Source organism: Maylandia zebra, linkage group LG2, assembly GCF_041146795.1.
Source record: "Maylandia zebra isolate NMK-2024a linkage group LG2, Mzebra_GT3a, whole genome shotgun sequence".
NCBI classification, from domain to species: Eukaryota; Metazoa; Chordata; class Actinopteri; order Cichliformes; family Cichlidae; genus Maylandia; species Maylandia zebra.
In genome coordinates, this window is record NC_135168.1 from 7,375,984 (window position 1) to 7,395,072 (window position 19,089).

The window sequence follows — 19,089 nt, forward strand, 5'->3', positions numbered from 1 at the left end:
AGCGACGTGGGTGCAGGTCTCTGCGACTCCGGCCTTACAGCTGCAGTGGGCGGCTTCAACCTTCCCTGTGATGCTCACAGTGACCCATGGCTGCAATGCTGGTTCATTCAGTCTTAGAGTGCAGCACCTGAAACACACACAGACAAAGTTCATTTAAAGACAAGAACTATGAGCCAAGGCCGACACAAATGTGTTTAATCTACTTTATCATAAATGTAACAAAGTGTCAAGAAAGTTAGCACATACATGTCATTTTTCATTTCTTTATGTGTCCATCTATAGAACGCTGCATGTTATAGTCTAAATCTGTCTGTTCTGTCAGAAACCTGCCTGCAGAAAATGAACCTAAAGTATGTAATGCAAGGATGTCATCACTTTAGAGATGGAGAAAGCATAAAGTGACAATTATGAATCACTTAATATGTTAAGGAGATTCTGCAGGTCATTAATCAAAGTATACAACTAAAATAAAATGTATTTTTAGTGACACAAGATACAAATATGGAAGCAAGATGTATAATTAGGATTATTTATAATAAACATTAATAAATCATTGCAATTTCTTTAACCATAGAGAATAACTAAATCCTTCAGGACAGTGTCTCATCAATGCACTGAACTCACTATGTTATCCACCTAACAGTCTCCACATGTTCTCACTGTAATTTCCCCTCATGAATGAATTTATGCTGCAGTAATCTGAATGTTTGCAGGGAAATCAAACGCATTTCACTCGCTGTACTCGAGCTGACTTACCTTTGATTGAATGACGACTTGTACGCGCTGACTCCACAGATAAGGTATGAAATATATCAGGCTACGTCAATAGCGGTTGGTCTTCAGGGTTTCTACTCCACGGCCGTATTTCATACGGGTCCACATTTCCAATGCACGCTATTTTCTGCAAGTACCGCCGCTTCGCCTCTGGACGCAATCGGTCTCTATACAGTCCATTCTCTTTTAAGCTGCTTTTAAGCATCTTGTAATCGTCGTTCCAACACAGTGTGTTTGATTTGATTCGTAGACCTCGAAAATGGTGCTGCGCTCCCACAATGCATTGCGGCGTGACGTCAACTCCGAAGCCCTATACCGCTCTATCGCGACAGCGCATGTGATGATGTCATCAAACTGCACCTGTTTTGGTCGAAAGCATCGCAGCGGTTAAAACCATTATCCTCTGCAATTATGCTGGGTGACAGTCACAGCAAAGAGATGAAGCACTTTTGAAACGCGGGGAAAGCCAAAAACTGCGCTTCCTCCACTTCCGTAACATTGATTCAATAATGTTGAATTCTCTGCAGCTGCTCTATTCCCATGTTGTGGCAGTATATTAATAACTAGCCTCGCGTTGTGGATGAATGATCTCAGTTGTTCTCGTGACTGAAGTTTGGCCCGTGTACAGCATCCTGCTATGCGACTGCATTTGTCCCTGACCACCAGAATCACTCACGTTAACTTTTATCGAGTGGAAAAAGAGTTGGGGTTCATCCTCCAGCTTCACTGTGCTAATGTTATGCTAACATAGCTGTGTCGCTAGCAATCACGTAGCACAACATTATATACCAGGTAGTCCAACTTCAGTAACCCTGCAAACGCCACTGCTGTTTAGTTTTCTGTCTTCATTTATGTTGGAAGTGGTAGCAGAGCTGTTTGAATTAGTTTCAAAAATCTCAGTCAGAACATGGTATGAAATGTTTAGGTGTAAACTAGCGCGCTAACTTCCTGTTAACTTCTAACTCCGTTAAATTTAATAAATTCTGTTTTCATGGATATTAAACTTAATTGTTACATCTGCTAAAGCAGCAACGCTGATGATTTTATTAAAGATGAAAGAATTTAGACCGTTTTTAACTCTCAGTGTTCGTTTGACTTTGGGACCTGAAGCTGTCGGAGTTTTGGACCCAGATTACTCCGTGAAGCTCCTCACTACGGCAGCCGTAATGCTCTGACGATCCATCAAGCAGTGCTGCTTACCAAAGTTGTGCTAAAACATTTTTAACAGATTTCTGCAGCCAAAATCGGTTCGAGGTCACGAAGCACAACCAGAATTCATACATAAGGCACACTCTTGATTTTTGAGAAAATTAAAGGATTGTAAGTCTGCCTTATAGTGTGGAAAATACGTGATACAGAAGAAAAGAATATATCGCGATATATATCGTTACCGCACATGCTTCAAATTATACCGCGATATGGATTTTAGGCCATATTGCCCAGCCCTAACTCCCAATTTATTTACAACATTTGAAACATACAGTGTAGCTCCGTCAAAACACTCCAAGGCCAAGTGAAAGTGCTGAGAGGGAAAAGATCATGATTAATGATTTATTTAAACTCATAACTGGGTGCAGCAGCTGAGCTTTGACCTGTGAGCTGCAGCTCAAGCTTCTTTTAAGGTTCAGTGTTTAATGTGTAAACTGTTTATCACTGCAGAGACGCCTACAGGCTATCTACTGTTCAAAAGTGAATTGTTATACACAGTGCAGCAGCTGACCGTTGACCTGTGAGCTTCAGCCTCTTTGCTGGTGTGAAGTGTTTAATGTGACGCAGTCTGCAGACACAGACGACTGCTGACGGAGAAGAAGCAGAGGATTTTCTCTGTTTCTACACAGACCTGGTCCAGACAGCAGAGAGCTGCAGAGTGAAGACGTTCATTGGAAGAAGCTGAGTAAGTTCAACGTCCTCTTTGAATCCTGGATCAGGAAGTGAATATTTGGTGTTTAAATAAGGTTTCTGTCTTTGACTCAGTCTGCTGTCACTTTTTAGAGAGAAAAGGAGATTTTAGATTAACTGGTGTTCCTGCTGCTCCAGCATTAAAGCACAGTATAGGTGACTGCGCTGATGCCTGTTTATAATTTCACCAAAGCTAATAAACTGTTGGCTAAATTTTCTTGTTTTCAGATGTAAACAGAGGTGAGAGGAGCAGATAATAAGGATTAAATATTATGCTGAATAACTAAATTCTGCTAGTCTGTGACGTAACTCCCAGCAGCATCGCCTCATTTCTTTGACCTTGACCTAGCTAAGCTAACATGAGTTAGCTTAGCTAGCAGAGCAGCTATCTCTGCTGTCTGTCATGTGACCGAGTCAAGTGTGTGTAGTAGACTTGTTAGCATAGCTAGCAGGCTGAAAGAAGCTAGCAAACTGTGTGAACACTTTGTAAGAGGTGAGCAGTGAAGGATAAGGAGCTCCTCCAAATGCTGATAATGCACTTAACCTGAATTTACTGCTTGTTACATTATATGTGATGTTCAGTCAAAAACAATTACTTAAATTAACATTATTATTAGTAGTAGTATTAGTATTTGTTTATTATTCATGACATGGCTCCCTACTGTAGTGGTTTGAACAACTGATCTGTGGTTATTGTGTCCCTGCAAATTCAACAATGCGCCTCAATGCAAAGCATCAAACAAATATTTTTATTATCAAGTCCTACTGGATGAATCACCGTAGCTCTGACAGTGAAGCACACTCATTTTTATTGGTAGTCACCTTGTAAGCAATGTTCCCTCTAAGCTGCGCACTGTTGGCACGGTCTCTGCGCAGAGAAAATCTGTATTGAGCACACAAAAAGAATTCTTTTTTTTTTTTTTTTTTTTTTTTTCTGTTTCTGCTGCCTGTCAGTCAAACTTTCTGAGGCTTTATGAAGCAAAGACAGAGAAAGCTCAGCGCTGTGGGACCACAGCAGCCATTTCTGAGATTTTAATGTCAGTAAAATTATTCTTTGCTCACCGAAGTCGAGTTTAACACTGAGACGTTTTATTATGACCTCATTAAAATCAATTCAACCATTGAAGACTTACAGGTTCAGCATGTGTTGCATATGTTACTGACAATGATAATGTCATATTCAAAGATCATCTGCTTGTTTTGGTGATATTTATCTCCACTGTTTGAAATCAGCGTTGTGAAATTGGTCACTGAGCTAGCAAGAAAAACCATCCATCCATCTTCATCCGCTTTATCCGAGGCCGGGTCGCGGGGGCAGCAGAGAGGCCCAGACCTCCCTCTCCCTGGCAAGAAAAACCAACTCCTGGTAACTCATCAAGATCTTAAAAATAACAAAATTACAACAAAACCCCCCCAAAGACCATCATTTAGAAAGTAATGATAACTCGAGCTCCGACTGTCATTGTGTTCCCACGATGCTACTGAATGTGAATGCAACCTGTCACGAAATGAATCGGTCTGCAGCAGCATTTCATAATGTCTTGAAATGGTTAGCGCAGGAAAGCCGGAGCACAATCAATACAGTCCTTTATCTTTGGGGCTGTAAGTTGACATTAATTAATGTTCAGCAGTGACATATCTGTCTTTGCCCTATTAAAGCTTTGTTTCGAGGGTTATTCTTCCCACTGTGCCAAAAAGAATTCTAACCTGAATTGAAATTAAAGTAAATATGTGCCGGTGTTTTAGCAAAGCGGCTGATGTGGAGTGAAGCCACGTTAATGACAACGTGTACAACCATTGGAGATGTGAGCAGGACAGACGGAACAACTGACAGGAAAAGTGTGGACTTTATACCAGTTTTTAAATTGTGTTGATCGACCACGTAAAACCAGAGTTATGATAAAAATATCTGCAATGTTTGGTTTTCTTCCTGAATACTGTCGTTGTTTATATTTACTGCAGGAAGAAACGGTAAAAACTGCGTTTTATAAGGAAAACGCTCGAAAGCCTGTGAGCAAAAACAATACCAACCCCCAGCCTTTCCTATTGGTCGAAAAATGTACCATGTCGACCAATCAAAACATGGCATTTAGTTGTTAAGAAACGGAGTGACGGCGGTGTTTTGAGATGTGAGAGATTTGAGACGTTTAGAGCAAATCTTGTGTAGTTAGTGTGTAGTTAGTGTGTAGTTAGTGTGTAGTTAGTGTGTAGTGTAGTCAATAGTGTTGTTGTGTGTGTCAGAACAATGAGGCGACTGCTGAATGTTACAGGTGTTACAGCAGTGATACATCTGCTGCTGTCAGGCCTGCAGGTATCAGGCTGTTGTTCTCCTTCATCTCATAGTGGACAGAAATTATTTTTTGGAGCGGCACAAATAATTTGTGTGGCATCAGATTTGATGCAGAACAGCTGATTGTTCTGTAAATAGTTTGAAATGTTTATTTTTAAAAAAACACCTTGGCTGTAGTTTTTTGCAGTAAACAGCTGCACAAAACTCTGTTTGCAAAACTCAGTTACTTTTTTGAAGAAGTAACTATATAATTAACTGCCCAACATTGGTCATTATTTACTGTATGTTGCAGACAGAGTTACAGACTCTCTCCCAGACCACAGACTCATAATACAAGTCAGAGCTTTATTTAAAGAAAGTTGTGTTTTCAAAATTGAAGTTCAAGTTATTTTTCCTTCCAATAGTGTTAACATGCTACAGGTCATGAACAAGATTTTCTTTTTTAACTTTCATTGTAAGTGGGCTAAAGCAGTTAATTAAAAGTAGTTTAACAGAAATGTAAACGCTGTAAATTGATTATTTTAATAAACATGTAACTTGGATGGATTCGATGCTGGCGTGACCACAGTGCACACGTCTAATGTCGCTCACAGTGGATCGCTCAGGGAGGTTGTGTGTTCGCTCAGACACGTGAAACATTAGAGGGAACATTGCTTGTAAGTGCAAGCTTTAAACTCTCATGGATGAGTAAAACTCATTAGAAACACTGGCGAGCAGTGAGTGAATAACAGGTCTGACAGCAGCAGCAGGGACGGTGCTGTCATAGTTTAATGTGGAGTCTGTTTGAACTCAAACACTGAAGAGCAAAGAAAAGAACTTTAATGGTTCTGGGTCCCTTTGACCAAGCACTTTGCATTTTTTGTATTATGGTTTATGTTCTGGTTCATTTACAGTCTTATTTATGCTTCTTTGAGTTTCTTATACTTCCTGTTTAGTTCCTTGATCATTAGATTCCCTCTGTGTCTCTCTGTGCCTCTGTGTGTCTCTGTGTGTCTGTGTGTCTCTGTGTGTCTCTGTGTGCCTCTGTGTGTTTCTGTGTGTCTCTGTGTGTCTGTGTGTCTCTGTGTGTCTCTGTGTGCCTCTGTGTGTTTCTGTGTGTCTCTGTGTGCCTCTGTGTGTTTCTGTGTGTCTCTGTGTGTCTGTGTGTCTCTGTGTGTCTCTGTGTGCCTCTGTGTGTTTCTGTGTGTCTCTGTGTGTGTTTGTGTGTGTTTGTGTGTGTTTGTGTGAGGCCTGGTGCTCCATTCTATATTTCCTCAGCCTGTCATGTCTCTCTTGTCTCCTCTTTCCCTCGCTCACTCTCGTCTGCCTTTCCTCCACTCCTCTGTCAAGCTCACGTGTCAGTGTTGTGTTCCTTTGTTTGCTGTTTTATTGTGAAAGTCTTGCATTCTTTGTTCAGTGTGTTTCATTTTTCCTGTGAAGGTTCTCAGTCATCCAGGTCATCATAGTTTAAGGAGCTTGGAAAGAAAAGCATCTGGACTTCTGTAAGTTGCTTGAAGATGTTTCGCCGTTATATTCGGATCCTACCCTGTCTGCATTACGCAGCCAGTTCAAGACCAACATTTTTCTAGTTTCCCAAACAGTGAATCAGTGTGTGTGCAGTTCTCTGCAAACTCAGCAGGAAGAATTAGTGTGAAGCTTTAACTCTGCTGATCCTCTTTGAATCCTGGATCAGCTGAAAGGTTTAAAATGTTGTTCACACGTGTTGGACTGACTGAAGCTTCCAGTCACAGTGAATCAGTGTGTGTCAGTGAATGCATCGTGTGTGCTTCAGGCTCCATCTAGTGGACTGATAGCAGAGCAGCTGATGGCAGCTTCCTCTGCCTCACACTGCTGTCTGACTGCATCCAGCTGACACTGAGATGAAGCAGGAAAGAAGCAGCTGATATTTGGACAGCACACATGATGAAAGGAGGATTTCAGCTGATGTGCACATGAATGATTTGTGTTTCCTCTGCAGGTAGAAAGTGTGTGTGAGCTGATGTGAATTGAGCAGCATGGATCAGTGTGAGGACAGAGAGGAGGGAGTCCCTCCCTCTAAAAGCACTCTGTGTGGGGAACATGAGAGCCAGACCAAAGCTCAGAGGTGAGATGACCATCTCTAACTGTGCATGACTCTTCTCCATGTCACAGCTCAGCACTCACATCACTGCTGCATCATTATTCACAGGAACCAGCCTGGACCTCCACCCAGCTCTGTGTCCTGTGAAAGTAACTCAGTCAAAGATGTCATTAAGAGATTTGAGCAAAGACAGTCAGCTGAGAAAAGGTAAGCTAACACCAATAATATCAGCTGATATGTGATGAGAATTTTACTGAAGATTTATAACTTTTTCAGGATCCATCAGAGACTCAAACCTGGACCTCGACCCAGCTCTGTGTCCTTACAGAGTGACTGGTCTAAAGGTTTTCCCATTGATTTTAAAGTCCAGCCTGTGTCTGCTGCAGAGAGGTGAGCTGTTAGTAACATGAACTCTTTGATTTAAATGATTTGATGTTTCCTGGTTTCTAAAATGCATCTCTGTAGCAGTAGTGTCTCCAAGGACACACAGGCTCAGCTGTAACTGTCATTTTATCTGGTTTAAGACACATTATTATTATAGACACACAATTGGCTGTTTTTAACTATTTATTTTAATCACAGGTGTAAATTTCGACCTCACACATCTGGATCCTAAACTATGATAGAAACAGCTGCTAGCAGTGGGTAGTTTGACTTTAGCCTGGTGGCTAAGCTAACGGTAACAAGCGTGCCAGCTGTGCTCTGTGAGGATGAGACGCTGCTCTAGAAAGCAAACAAAGGTTTGTGCAGCTCCTCTTCAGAAAAGTGTTCAGAGAGCATTAGACAAAGGCTCGTCGTGTGAGACAGGAACACAAAGTGTTTGTGCCACGTGATGCTGCAGGATTTGTTAACATGTCCATGATGGTAACATCTCCTCGTCTAACTGCAAACACATGAGCGCTCCTAACGGCAGCTATCACAGCCACACAGGCAGACTGTGTCTCACTGTTGCATTCAGGGACATTTGTTTTCCTGTAAAAAGCTGAACTCTAATCTAAGAGGATGTTACTGACAGGAAACAGCTGCATTATCTGCAGTCTGTGTGATCACAGCTGCTTCAATCATGTTTGTGTCTGCAGAGGTCAGAGGTCACAGTCTGCGTCCAGCTGTCCGTCTGTGAGGAGTGACCGGTCCAAAGATGAAAATCCATTCTTCAGTGGTGAACCTGGAGCAACGAGGTCAGAGAGCTGTGATGACTCCTTTACATGTTTGTGTTTCCTGGATAAATATGACCTGAAACATCCTCAGATTGTTACAAAGATTCATTAAAAAGAAAACAATGAAAGAGAAAAGATCCAAATGTTCGACTTGGTCATTTGCTGTTTGAGGACAGTGATGCTCATATCTGTGGGGAAAGTGTGACCTGAGTGGGTTCATGTTTGTCTTTAAAGAACAGAGCTGCTCTGATTCTCTTTGTGTCTGATCTGTTAAACAGTCTGAGAGGTCACACAGAGACCCAGCAGCTAAAGCCTGGATCATACTGGCTGCTGTTACTCCATCAGGACAACACTGAACCACAGTGGTGTGGATGTAGTGGATAAATCCCACCATACTGATGCTCAGAGTTAACCACAGGGAACAAAACCAGATGTTACCTTCAGATTGTGACCTTTGGAGTGGACGATGCAGATTTCAATAGAGAATAAATGTTGTTGTTTTTCAGCTGTGAAGAAAGAATCTAATTTTCTGAACTGAAGAATTTATGATGCTGGAAACAACATGGAGACTATAACACAACATTTCCACTGTGTTCATAGAATGAATGTAAAACTGTCAGACATTCATTAAATATGCAAAATGTCTACAGAAGCATCAGAGGGTCAGACGTGAAGCACTCAGTGATTTTGATCAAATGACTCATCAGTTATTGATCTGTACTACACTGATCTACCACGTTAGTAAAGCTGGTGTTCTGGTGGTGGAGGGAGACTCGGATCATGTTCTGGTTTTGGAGCAGTGATCTGCTGATGGTTCAGTTTGATGAGCTTCTTCAAAATCATCCCTGACATCACCACTGAAAGGACGTCCATGAAAACAGACTGAAAATTACTGATATGTTCACAATCTGAGAGTTTAAAACTTGACAGACTTGATTCAGATGAAGTTATTTGAGCAGAAACTCCTGGATCTTTATCCTGTGTTGATCTAATCCTTCATGGTTCCTCCACAGAGTGGAGCAGCAGAGCTCAGAGGTTCCCAGTGGTCAGTCTGCCCAGCAGCATCAAACACAGCTGGACTCCATATTTATGGTCTGTACATGTACAACAACTACTGTTACATCTGTTCTGTTCACAGTCATCTCCATGCTGCTCTTTGTAGACCAGTGGATCGTCAGTGTGTCCAACATGGATCTGATGTTTGGCTCCATGATTTCAGTCTGATTGGCTCATTCAGAAATATTCTGTTCCAGCTGCTGGAGGACAACATCATCACTTTTGTGAAGAACGAGCTGAAGAAGATCCAGAAGGTTCTGAGTCCAGATTACCCAGAATGCTTAGAGAGTCAGAGGAGCAGCAGCAGAGAGGCGTTTGTGAAGATCACAGTGGACTTCCTGAGGAGAATGAAGCAGGAGGAGCTGGCTGACCGTCTGCAGAGCAGTAAGAGGATTTATCTAAAGATTTAAGCTGCTGGATAAATGAACATTTTCCAGAGATGGAAGATGGAGCAACATGTTTTAAAGATTAGTTCTTTTTGGAATTGAGTGTTTATTTTTCTTCTCATTCAGAACTTCAAGCTGCAGTTTGTCATCGTAACCTTAAATCCACCCTGAAGAAGAAGTTCCAGTGTGTGTTTGAGGGCATTGCTAAAGCAGGAAGCCCAACCCTCCTGAATCAGATCTACACAGAGCTCTACATCACAGAGGGAGGGACTGCAGAGGTCAATGATGAACATGAGGTCAGACAGATTGAAACAGCATCCAGGAAACCAGACAGACCAGAAACAACAATCAGACAAGAAGACATCTTTAAAGCCTCACCTGGAAGAGATGAACCAATCAGAACAGTGCTGACAAAGGGAGTGGCTGGCATTGGGAAAACAGTCTTAACACAGAAATACACCCTGGACTGGGCTGAAGACAAAGCCAACCAGGACATCCAGTTCATATTTCCATTCACTTTCAGAGAGCTGAATGTGCTGAAAGAGGAAAAGTTCAGCTTGGTGGGACTTGTTCATCACTTCTTTACTGAAACCAAAGAAGCAGGAATCTGCAGCTTTGAAGACTTCCAGGTTGTGTTCATCTTTGATGGTCTGGATGAGTGTCGACTTCCTCTGGACTTCCACAAAACTACAATCCTAACTGACCCTAGAAAGTCCACCTCAGTGGATGTGCTGCTGATAAACCTCATCAGGGGGAAACTGCTTCCCTCTGCTCGCCTCTGGATAACCACACGACCTGCAGCAGCCAATCAGATCCCTCCTAACTGTGTCGGCATGGTGACAGAGGTCAGAGGGTTCACTAACCCACAGAAGGAGGAGTACTTCAGGAAGAGATTCAGAGATGAGGAGCAGGCCAGCAGGATCATCTCCCACATCAAGACATCACGAAGCCTCCACATCATGTGTCACATCCCAGTGTTCTGCTGGATCACTGCTACAGTTCTGGAGGATGTGCTGGAAACCAGAGAGGGAGGACAGCTGCCCAAGACCCTGACTGAGATGTACATCCACTTCCTGGTGGTTCAGGCCAAAGTGAAGAAGGTCAAGTATGATGGAGGAGCTGAGACAGATCCACACTGGAGTCCAGAGAGCAGGAAGATGATGGAGTCTCTGGGGAAACTGGCTTTTGATCAGCTGCAGAAAGGAAACCTGATCTTCTATGAATCAGACCTGACAGAGTGTGGCATCGATATCAGAGCAGCCTCAGTGTACTCAGGAGTGTTCACACAGATCTTTAAAGAGGAGAGAGGACTGTACCAGGACAAGGTGTTCTGCTTCATCCATCTGAGTGTTCAGGAGTTTCTGGCTGCTCTTCATGTCCATCTGACCTTCATCAACTCTGGACTAAATCTGCTGGAAGAACAACAGACAACCTCCAAGAAATCTAAATTATTTAACAAACCAAACCTACAATCTCTCCACCAGAGTGCTGTGAACAAGGCCTTACAGAGTCCAAATGGACACCTGGACTTGTTCCTCCGCTTCCTCCTGGGTCTTTCACTGCAGACCAATCAGACTCTCCTACGAGGTCTGCTGACACAGACAGGAAGTAGCTCACAGACCAATCAGGAAACAGTCCAGTACATCAAGAAGAAGCTCAGTAAGAATCTGTCTGCAGAGAAAAGCATCAATCTGATCCACTGTCTGAATGAACTGAATGATCGTTCTCTAGTGGAGGAGATCCAACAGTCCCTGAGATCAGGAAGTCTCTCCACAGATGAACTGTCTCCTGCTCAGTGGTCAGCTCTGGTCTTCATCTTACTGTCATCAGAAGAAGATCTGGATGTGTTTGACCTGAAGAAATACTCTGCTTCAGAGAAGGCTCTTCTGAGGCTGCTGCCAGTGGTCAAAGCCTCCAACAAAGCTCTGTGAGTACATTTGTACTCATGTCTTTACTTTTAACATCCAACTGTGTCAGTAATTTATTTCACCAGGCTTTCTCTCTTTGTATGAATTTGTAAAGTTTTGGGATTTCTCCAATACAACTGTGACCTCTTTGATGCCTCCAGAACTCGAGACGCTGGATTCACCATAAACTGATCATCACTGCTGCTGTTATGTTATCAGTCTTTGTTTAAAAACTTAGGCTGCATGTGCCTGATGTTGTGATACTTCATATTCACATGCATGCTCCTAGATACATTTCTACTGCAGGTCTATTTTTAGTCACAAATGTTGGTGAAACACTTGCTTTTACATGCATGGTGGGTCCTGCATTAAAGAAAGCATTTGAATTACTCAGTGAATCCTGGCAGCCAGAGAAACATCCTTAGTTCCACTTTAAACTAAACTCTGCTTCGGTCTTCCACAGTGTGTTTGTTGTTTCTTTGTTGTTGTTGGCCTGCTCTCTCCTCTCACTCCAATCTGGTTGCAGCAGATGTTTGTCCCTCCCTGAACCTGCAGACTTGGGTGCAGCACCTCAGTTCATCTTCAGTCTGAAACCAGCTGTTGTAGCTATATCCCCTCAAGCACACCTTCCCTGGTCATCTCTGCTGTGGTTGCTATAAAATTTAATCTTGATTTAAAAAAAAGAACAAAAAACCTCAAGTCAGACTTGATGCCATTTGTTGGCAGCATGGTGCCTGTTTGTCTTTGATGATAAACTGCAGCACAGTCTAAAGCAAACCTTCTGACTTTATTGACTTTATGCATGTATATATTCTTCCTGTTCACCTTGGACACACAACAGCTCTGTTTGTTGTGATTGGATCTAGAACAGCCAACATATCCTAATCTAGATGATTTCTAAGGTGGTATCTGGGAGGAAAAGTTAAAATCAGCTTGGATGGCCTGTACTGTATGATGGCCTTGGTTGCACCACATTGATAGCCATGCAGGGTGGTTCACTCCTTGGGCAAGAAGACCGAGGAGTGAGCCACCCTTGGTCAAAGCTTGGCCATTCAGGCTCACTGTTTTCCCCTTGTTGGTTGATGATAGTATTTTTTTTTTTGACTTATAGTCATCATTGTCTTCAAATTAACTCACACACTGCTGACTGCTGTAGCTTACCTGGCTGAGCAGGTGACCCATGCACTGAAGGTTAGAGTCGTGACTCCAGGGCCTGGTTTGAGTCTGCCCAAGACCATTTCCTGTGTGTTATTCTCCTCACTTCTCCCTCCCTTCCTGTCTTCTCTGTCCTATACAGTGAAGACAAAAGGCCTCAAGTTGTGAAAACTCTTCCCCTTCATCATCTTCCAAATCATCTCTCTCATCTAAAATCACCAGTATTCTCTGAGTAGAGAATCTTTTCACAATCTTGAATGATAAGGATCCAAGTGGGTAAAGTTATTTATTTGTTGTGTTCCTATTTGCAGCTGGGATAGATTAAGAAAAACTATCGGCTGCCCAAATTACATCCAGTTTAGAAGACAAACATTGAGTGAAGTGTTTGTTTCATCATCCTTCACAACTCATCAACCAGGTGTCACAAACTGCAGCAGGACAGTACAAAGCATGTCATACTGAATGGCTGCAACAACCAGAGTTTTACCTACCTTTGGTATTTCGTGACAGCATGAGCGTAATATTTACTGAACAGAGTCGTCTTCTGTAATCTTTTCAGATTCAGAACACTGTATTTATTTTCAAGGGGCAATTAGGATACTGAGCTTTCCAACCGTACATACAATACACAAACATCACATTGGGGAGACGGGTCAGGCTAGGTAGCTGGCCGGTCAGCTGCTAGAGCAGCGACCCGGAACCGAACAGCAGAAAATGCACAACATCAGGAAAGATGAGGAGAAAAAAGAACTCCTCCCAGACTGAGCTCCAACAGGGAGATCAGTTTGAGAACAGACAAAAAAAATGACCTTTGTGCAGAGCACATGAAAACTCTTAATGCGCCATAGAAACACATGACAAGCAACAGGGATGGGTAAAAGGTGAGAGACAGCCGGTGTTGACAGCGCATCCGGGCCTGCAGCATTTGCGCTGGTCCCCTCGACCCACCGTCTGCACCGGGAGGGGATAAGCATGCTTAGGATGGGAAGGAACAGTCTAAACACCGTCTGTTATCAGGGTGAGATTTGTTATGTTCAGCTCCAGCCTTGAGACCACAGCTGGCGCCGGTATGTTAGCCGCATGAGATGATGGTGGTTTTCTTTGGTGCGAACAACTGCATGTCAATTTCACAGCTGATCTAACAGTCCGTCACTCGTCTCTCAATCTCCCGTTGGAGAGCCACGAGCTTCTCCGAGAGGTTATCGGTTTTGTGCTCAAAGAGCAAAGTCTGAGAACTCACGACCGCCATGAGCTTCTTCAAGATCTTATCCGTGCTGCGTTCAATGAGCCCATTTTGATAAGTCACGACCCGTCCCATTGTTTCAGTCACAGCGGGCAGCCTTGTGGGGGTTTGAACAGCTGATTCCACTTTCTTTAATCTTCAATAAGCCAGGGCCAAGCCAGCTCAGATCAGCAAGAACCCTTTGCTGCTGTGAATGTCCGTGCTGCTATATTTCAGGATCAGGCTCTAAATGTACAAATGGATCTGAGAAGATTTCCAATCATGTTTCTACTAGATTTACAGTTTGTTTTCATGTCGTCTGACTCAGAAGGTGGAGCAGGTGGAGGTTACAAGGAGTAAGTGCTGCTATAGAAGAAGAGTTGTGTTTTAATGAAGCTATTTAGTTAACCAATAATTGTATTGCATGCTGGCATTAAAAATGTTTCATTTGACTGATTTAATTGTTTGTTTGTTTTCTTCCAGACTGAGTGGCTGTAACCTCTCAGAGAGAAGCTGTGATGCTCTGTCCTCAGTTCTCAACTCCCAGTCCTCTAGTCTGAAAGAGCTGGACCTGAGTAACAATGACCTGCGGGATTCAGGAGTGAAGCTTCTGTCTGCTGCACTGCAGAGTCCACATTGTACACTGGAAACTCTCAGGTCAGGATCCAAACATATCATTAAATGATATTATTGTACAAACAACCAAGCTTTATAGAATTGACAGGTGAACTTTTCTTTATCTTTGGATTGCTTAGGAGATTCTTAATTACTGTCTGAACATTTTTTACAGTCACATATTTTGTTTTAATGGTCAAACAGAATTATTGTTCAGTTCAATGAGCAGGTAGCTGTGAGATTCATAATAATGAGGTATATTTGTATTAAAGATGACTAAACTTGAACAGTAGCTGTGAGTTACTTTGTTTACTCATGTGTGCTGATGTTGTGAGTATTTTAAAGCTGAAGTAAACTTGTAATGAGTTTAATAGAGTTTCTGAAGTAAGTGTACTTGGAGACATTTATGTGTTTACTAAAGTCCAGGAGCAGGAGGCTGTGTGTAGCATAGAGGAACCCAGACCTCAGCTTTGTCTCCTGGTTTCTGTTGCTGCTGTTACAGTTTCCCCTCATCGTTCCTTCAACAGTCTCCTCACTGTAACAAATCAAAGTGTTACTGTATAGATTCACGTCTGAATGTTGCCATGTGCTATTAAAACTGAAAGCGATGTTTCATACACCCACGTGGTTCAGTCACACAGTAACTGATGGTAAATAATGTTTGTGTTGAGCACATCGTACAGGTCAGCTGCTCCACACAGATCTCAGGTTTACATGCTGGAACAGTTTGTGATCATGAAGGATAAACCTCACTTCCTCTTTGTTTCATACAGATGTGACATGAACAATAACACATTCATGAAATCCTTTTAGGAACACAAACACTATTGTAGCTGGAGAATATACACTCAACAAAAATATAAACGCAACACTTTTGTTTTTGCTCCCATTCCCCATGGGATGGACGTAGAGACCTAAAATTCATTCCAGATACACAATATAACCATCCCTCCCAAACAGTGGTCACAAATCAGTCCAAATGTGTGGTAGTGGGCACATCTGCCATATTGAGATAATCCATCCCACCTCACAGGTGTGCCACATCAGGATGCTGATCTGACATCATGAGTAGTGCACAGGTGTACCTCAGACTGCCCACAACAAAAGGCCACCCTGGAATGTGCAGTTTTGTCTTACAGCAAAATGTCACAGATGCCACAAGCAATGAGGGAGCGTGCAATTGGCATGCTGACAGCAGGAATGTAAACCAGATCTGTCGCCCGTGCATTGAATGTTCATTTCTCAACCATAAGCCGTCTCCACAGGCGTTTCAGAGAATATGGCAGCACATCCAACCGGCCTCACAACCGCAGACCTCGTGTAACCACACCAGCCCAGGACCTCCACATCCAGCAGGTTCACCTCCAAGATCGTCTTAGACCAGCCACCCAGACAGCTGCTGGAACAATTGGTTTGCACAACCAAACAATTTCTGCACAAACTGTCAGAAACCGTCTCAGGGACGCTCAACTGCATGCCCGTCGTCCTCATCGGGGTCTTGACCTGACTCCAGCTCGTCGCCGTAACAGACTTGTGTGGGCAAATGCTCACATTCGATGGCGTCTGGCACGTTGGAGAGGTGTGCGCTTCACGGATGAATCATGGTTCACATTGTTCAGGGCAGATGGCAGCTGAGAATGTCCCAGTTCTTGCATGGCCAGCATACTCACCGGACATGTCACCCATTGAGCATGTTTGGGATGTGCTTGACCGGCGTATACAACAGCGTGTACCAGTTCCCACGAATATCCAACAACCTCGCACAGCCATTGAAGTGGAGTGGACCAACATTCCACAGGCCACAATTGACAATCTGATAGACTCCATGCGACGATGTGTTGCACTGCATGAGGTAAATGGTGGTCACACCAGATACTGACCGGTTCTGGGTCCCCAGACCCCCAATAGCGCAAAAAACTGCACATTCCAGGGTGGCCTTTTGTTGTGGGCAGTCTGAGGTACACCTGTGCACTACTCATGATGTCAGATCAGCATCCTGATGTGGCACACCTGTGAGGTGGGATGGATTATCTCAATATAGCAGATGTGCCCACTACCACACATTTGGACTGATTTGTGACCACTGTTTGGGAGGGATGGTTATATTGTGTATCTGGAATGAATTTTAGGTCTCTACGTCCATCCCATGGGGAATGGGAGCAGTAACAAAGGTGTTGCGTTTATATTTTTGTTGAGTGTATTTGAATGTAGGATAATGTAGGGGATCAGAAACAACAGTAATAACTAACCACCACCTCACCATTTGGGTTGGTAGCTGCATGTTGATTGATGAAGTCATTTTCTTCTTCCTCCATTTCTACCTTATTAACATCAGATTAAAAGCTGCACAGAGACAGGCACTGGACGTGTTTAGCCTAGCTTAGTACAAGGACTGGACATGGGGGAAACGGCTCTCATCACTGGATCAAAACATGAAAACAAATCTGAAGTAAAGTTTTGTTGAAGTGAACTGTGGTGGTGCCCAATGTTCCCTCTAAGCTGCGCTCGTGCAACTGCGCGCTGCTGGCACGTCTCTGCGCACAGAAAATCTGTGTTGCACACAAAAAAAAAAATCAAATCTCAATTGAAATAAAAATTAAATCTTCAACAATTCTGTTCTGCAGTGTTAGTCAGTGACTGGCTGCTCCCATATGGGATTAGAACGATGCCACCTTATCCCATAGTCCAGCCAATCACGCGATTCACATTCGTATATACGCAGCTAATCAACGTCGCTGACAGGCTATGACAGCGTCCTTATGTGCCAACACCGGTGTTATAGCGAGCAAAGTGGCTGATGATGAGGTGAAGCCACGTTAATGACAACGTATACAACCATTGGAGATGTGAGCAGGACAGACGGAGCAACTGAGGGAAAAAGTGTGGACTTTATACCAGTTTTTAAATTGTGTTGATCGGCCACGTAAAACCAGAGTTATGATAAAATATCTGCAATGTTTGGTTTTCTTCCTGAATAGTATTGTTGTTTATAACAACGATAGTATTCAGTATTTATTGCAACAAACTCTGTTGTTTGCAAAACTCAGTTACTTTTTTGAAGAAGTAACTATATAATTAATTGTCCAACATTGGTCATTATTTACTGTATTTTGCAGACAGAGTTACAGACTCTCTCCCAGACCACAGACTCATAATACAAGTCAGAGCTTTATAAAAATAGAAAAAATAAAGTTGTGTTTTCAAAATTGGAGTTCAAGTTATTTTTACTTCCAATAGTGTTAACATGCTACAGGTCATGAACAAGGTTGTTTTTAATTTTCATTGTAAGTGGGCTAAAGCAGTTAATTAAAAGTAGCCTAACATAAATGTAAATGCTGTAATTTGATTACTTTAATAAACCATGTAACTTGGATGGATAAGATGCTGGCGTGACCACAGTGCACACGTCTGCTGTTGCTCACAGAGGTCCAAGGGACGCTCAGGGAGTTTGTGTGTTCGCTCAGACACATGAAACATTAGCGGTGACTGGCAGGGAAAAGGGGAATGATAAGACTTACTGTAAATATAATTATGTATGTATTGAAAAAGGAACAACTAAAATGTTCCAGCTGAAAAAATGAAATCAGTTTCAGTTTATGAGCTCTGTTTGTTTTCTTTACAATTCCAACCTTTTATTTTGAAATGAGCTGCTCGTTCCTGTTTAGGGTTGATGAGCTGATGTGGGTGAGAGGACTCAGGCAGCCTGACAGAGTTGATGTCCAGGTCTTCCCTGCTTGTCCTGATATACATAAACATGAGTATCCTTGCAGGTCAGATCTCATCAGTCACACCTGTTAGTGCAGCTCTCCTCTAGATTGTAGTGCTTGTAAAACTAGGATGATTTTAGGAGCCTGGACCGCAGATCTAAGGGAAGATATGACTTGGAAAGACTAAACCAACCTATTAGAGGTGTTCGCACTAACATAGATAAATACTCAGATTTACACCTTTAGTGTCTCACAAAGGGTTGAAAAGTGAATGTGCACAGAGAGGTTGGTGGTGAGACGGGCACTTCCAGCACTGTAGATGTGATCCAGCTCAGTGTTCATGGAAATAATCCGGAGAGCAGGATTCCTTGATGAATGTTACATCTTCTTAAAGTTATAATCCACAGGGAAAACTGTGAAACTGTCGATCTGATATCTACTCAACCAATCGGGTGTTTACATGCCCTTCACTGATCTCCAGCCCCACCTTATTATCAGTTTCTCTCTTTTACATCTGAATAATCTTCACTTCACATTTCAGTCAGTTCAGATTTCATTAGCACGTTCACTTTAGCATAATCCATTTTAATCCAAACACCTTTCTCTTTAAACTCTGTTTGTCAGTCACAGTATATCCAGTACAATCCTCTTTTTCACTGCGTCACACACATTCAGAGATCAGAGTGTCCTGTGTGTGCTCTCATTCACTCACACTCACTCTCATATGGCTGAAGTCTGTTTGTACACAGGCTGTCAGCTAGCCTGAGTTAGGCCTGTCTCTAAAATCATTATTTTATTACTTTTATTCTGATTCATCAAAGCCAAACTCAAACATATTTATATTTACTGATTATGTTCTCAT

General features: G+C 42.7%; 1 protein-coding gene and 1 long non-coding RNA gene across 2 annotated transcripts in view; both read left to right on the forward strand.

Moving 5' to 3' along the window:
• Positions 1-2,441: 2,441 nt before the first annotated feature.
• LOC143413489 (uncharacterized) lies at positions 2,442-7,393 on the forward strand. The gene is made up of 4 exons (XR_013094102.1): positions 2,442-2,668; positions 6,921-7,046; positions 7,131-7,229; positions 7,299-7,393. It is a non-coding gene; the product is annotated as an uncharacterized LOC143413489 (long non-coding RNA).
• Positions 7,394-8,132: 739 nt separating this feature from the next.
• LOC143420721 (protein NLRC3-like) overlaps positions 8,133-19,089 on the forward strand; it is a 29,163-nt gene continuing 18,206 nt past the window's right edge. The window contains exons 1-5 of the mRNA XM_076888836.1: positions 8,133-8,200; positions 9,193-9,271; positions 9,433-9,619; positions 9,748-11,548; positions 14,389-14,562. Coding sequence (XP_076744951.1) covers positions 9,269-9,271; positions 9,433-9,619; positions 9,748-11,548; positions 14,389-14,562 — 2,165 coding nt within the window. The 5' untranslated portion in view covers positions 8,133-8,200; positions 9,193-9,268. The remainder of the gene's footprint in view (positions 8,201-9,192; positions 9,272-9,432; positions 9,620-9,747; positions 11,549-14,388; positions 14,563-19,089) is intronic.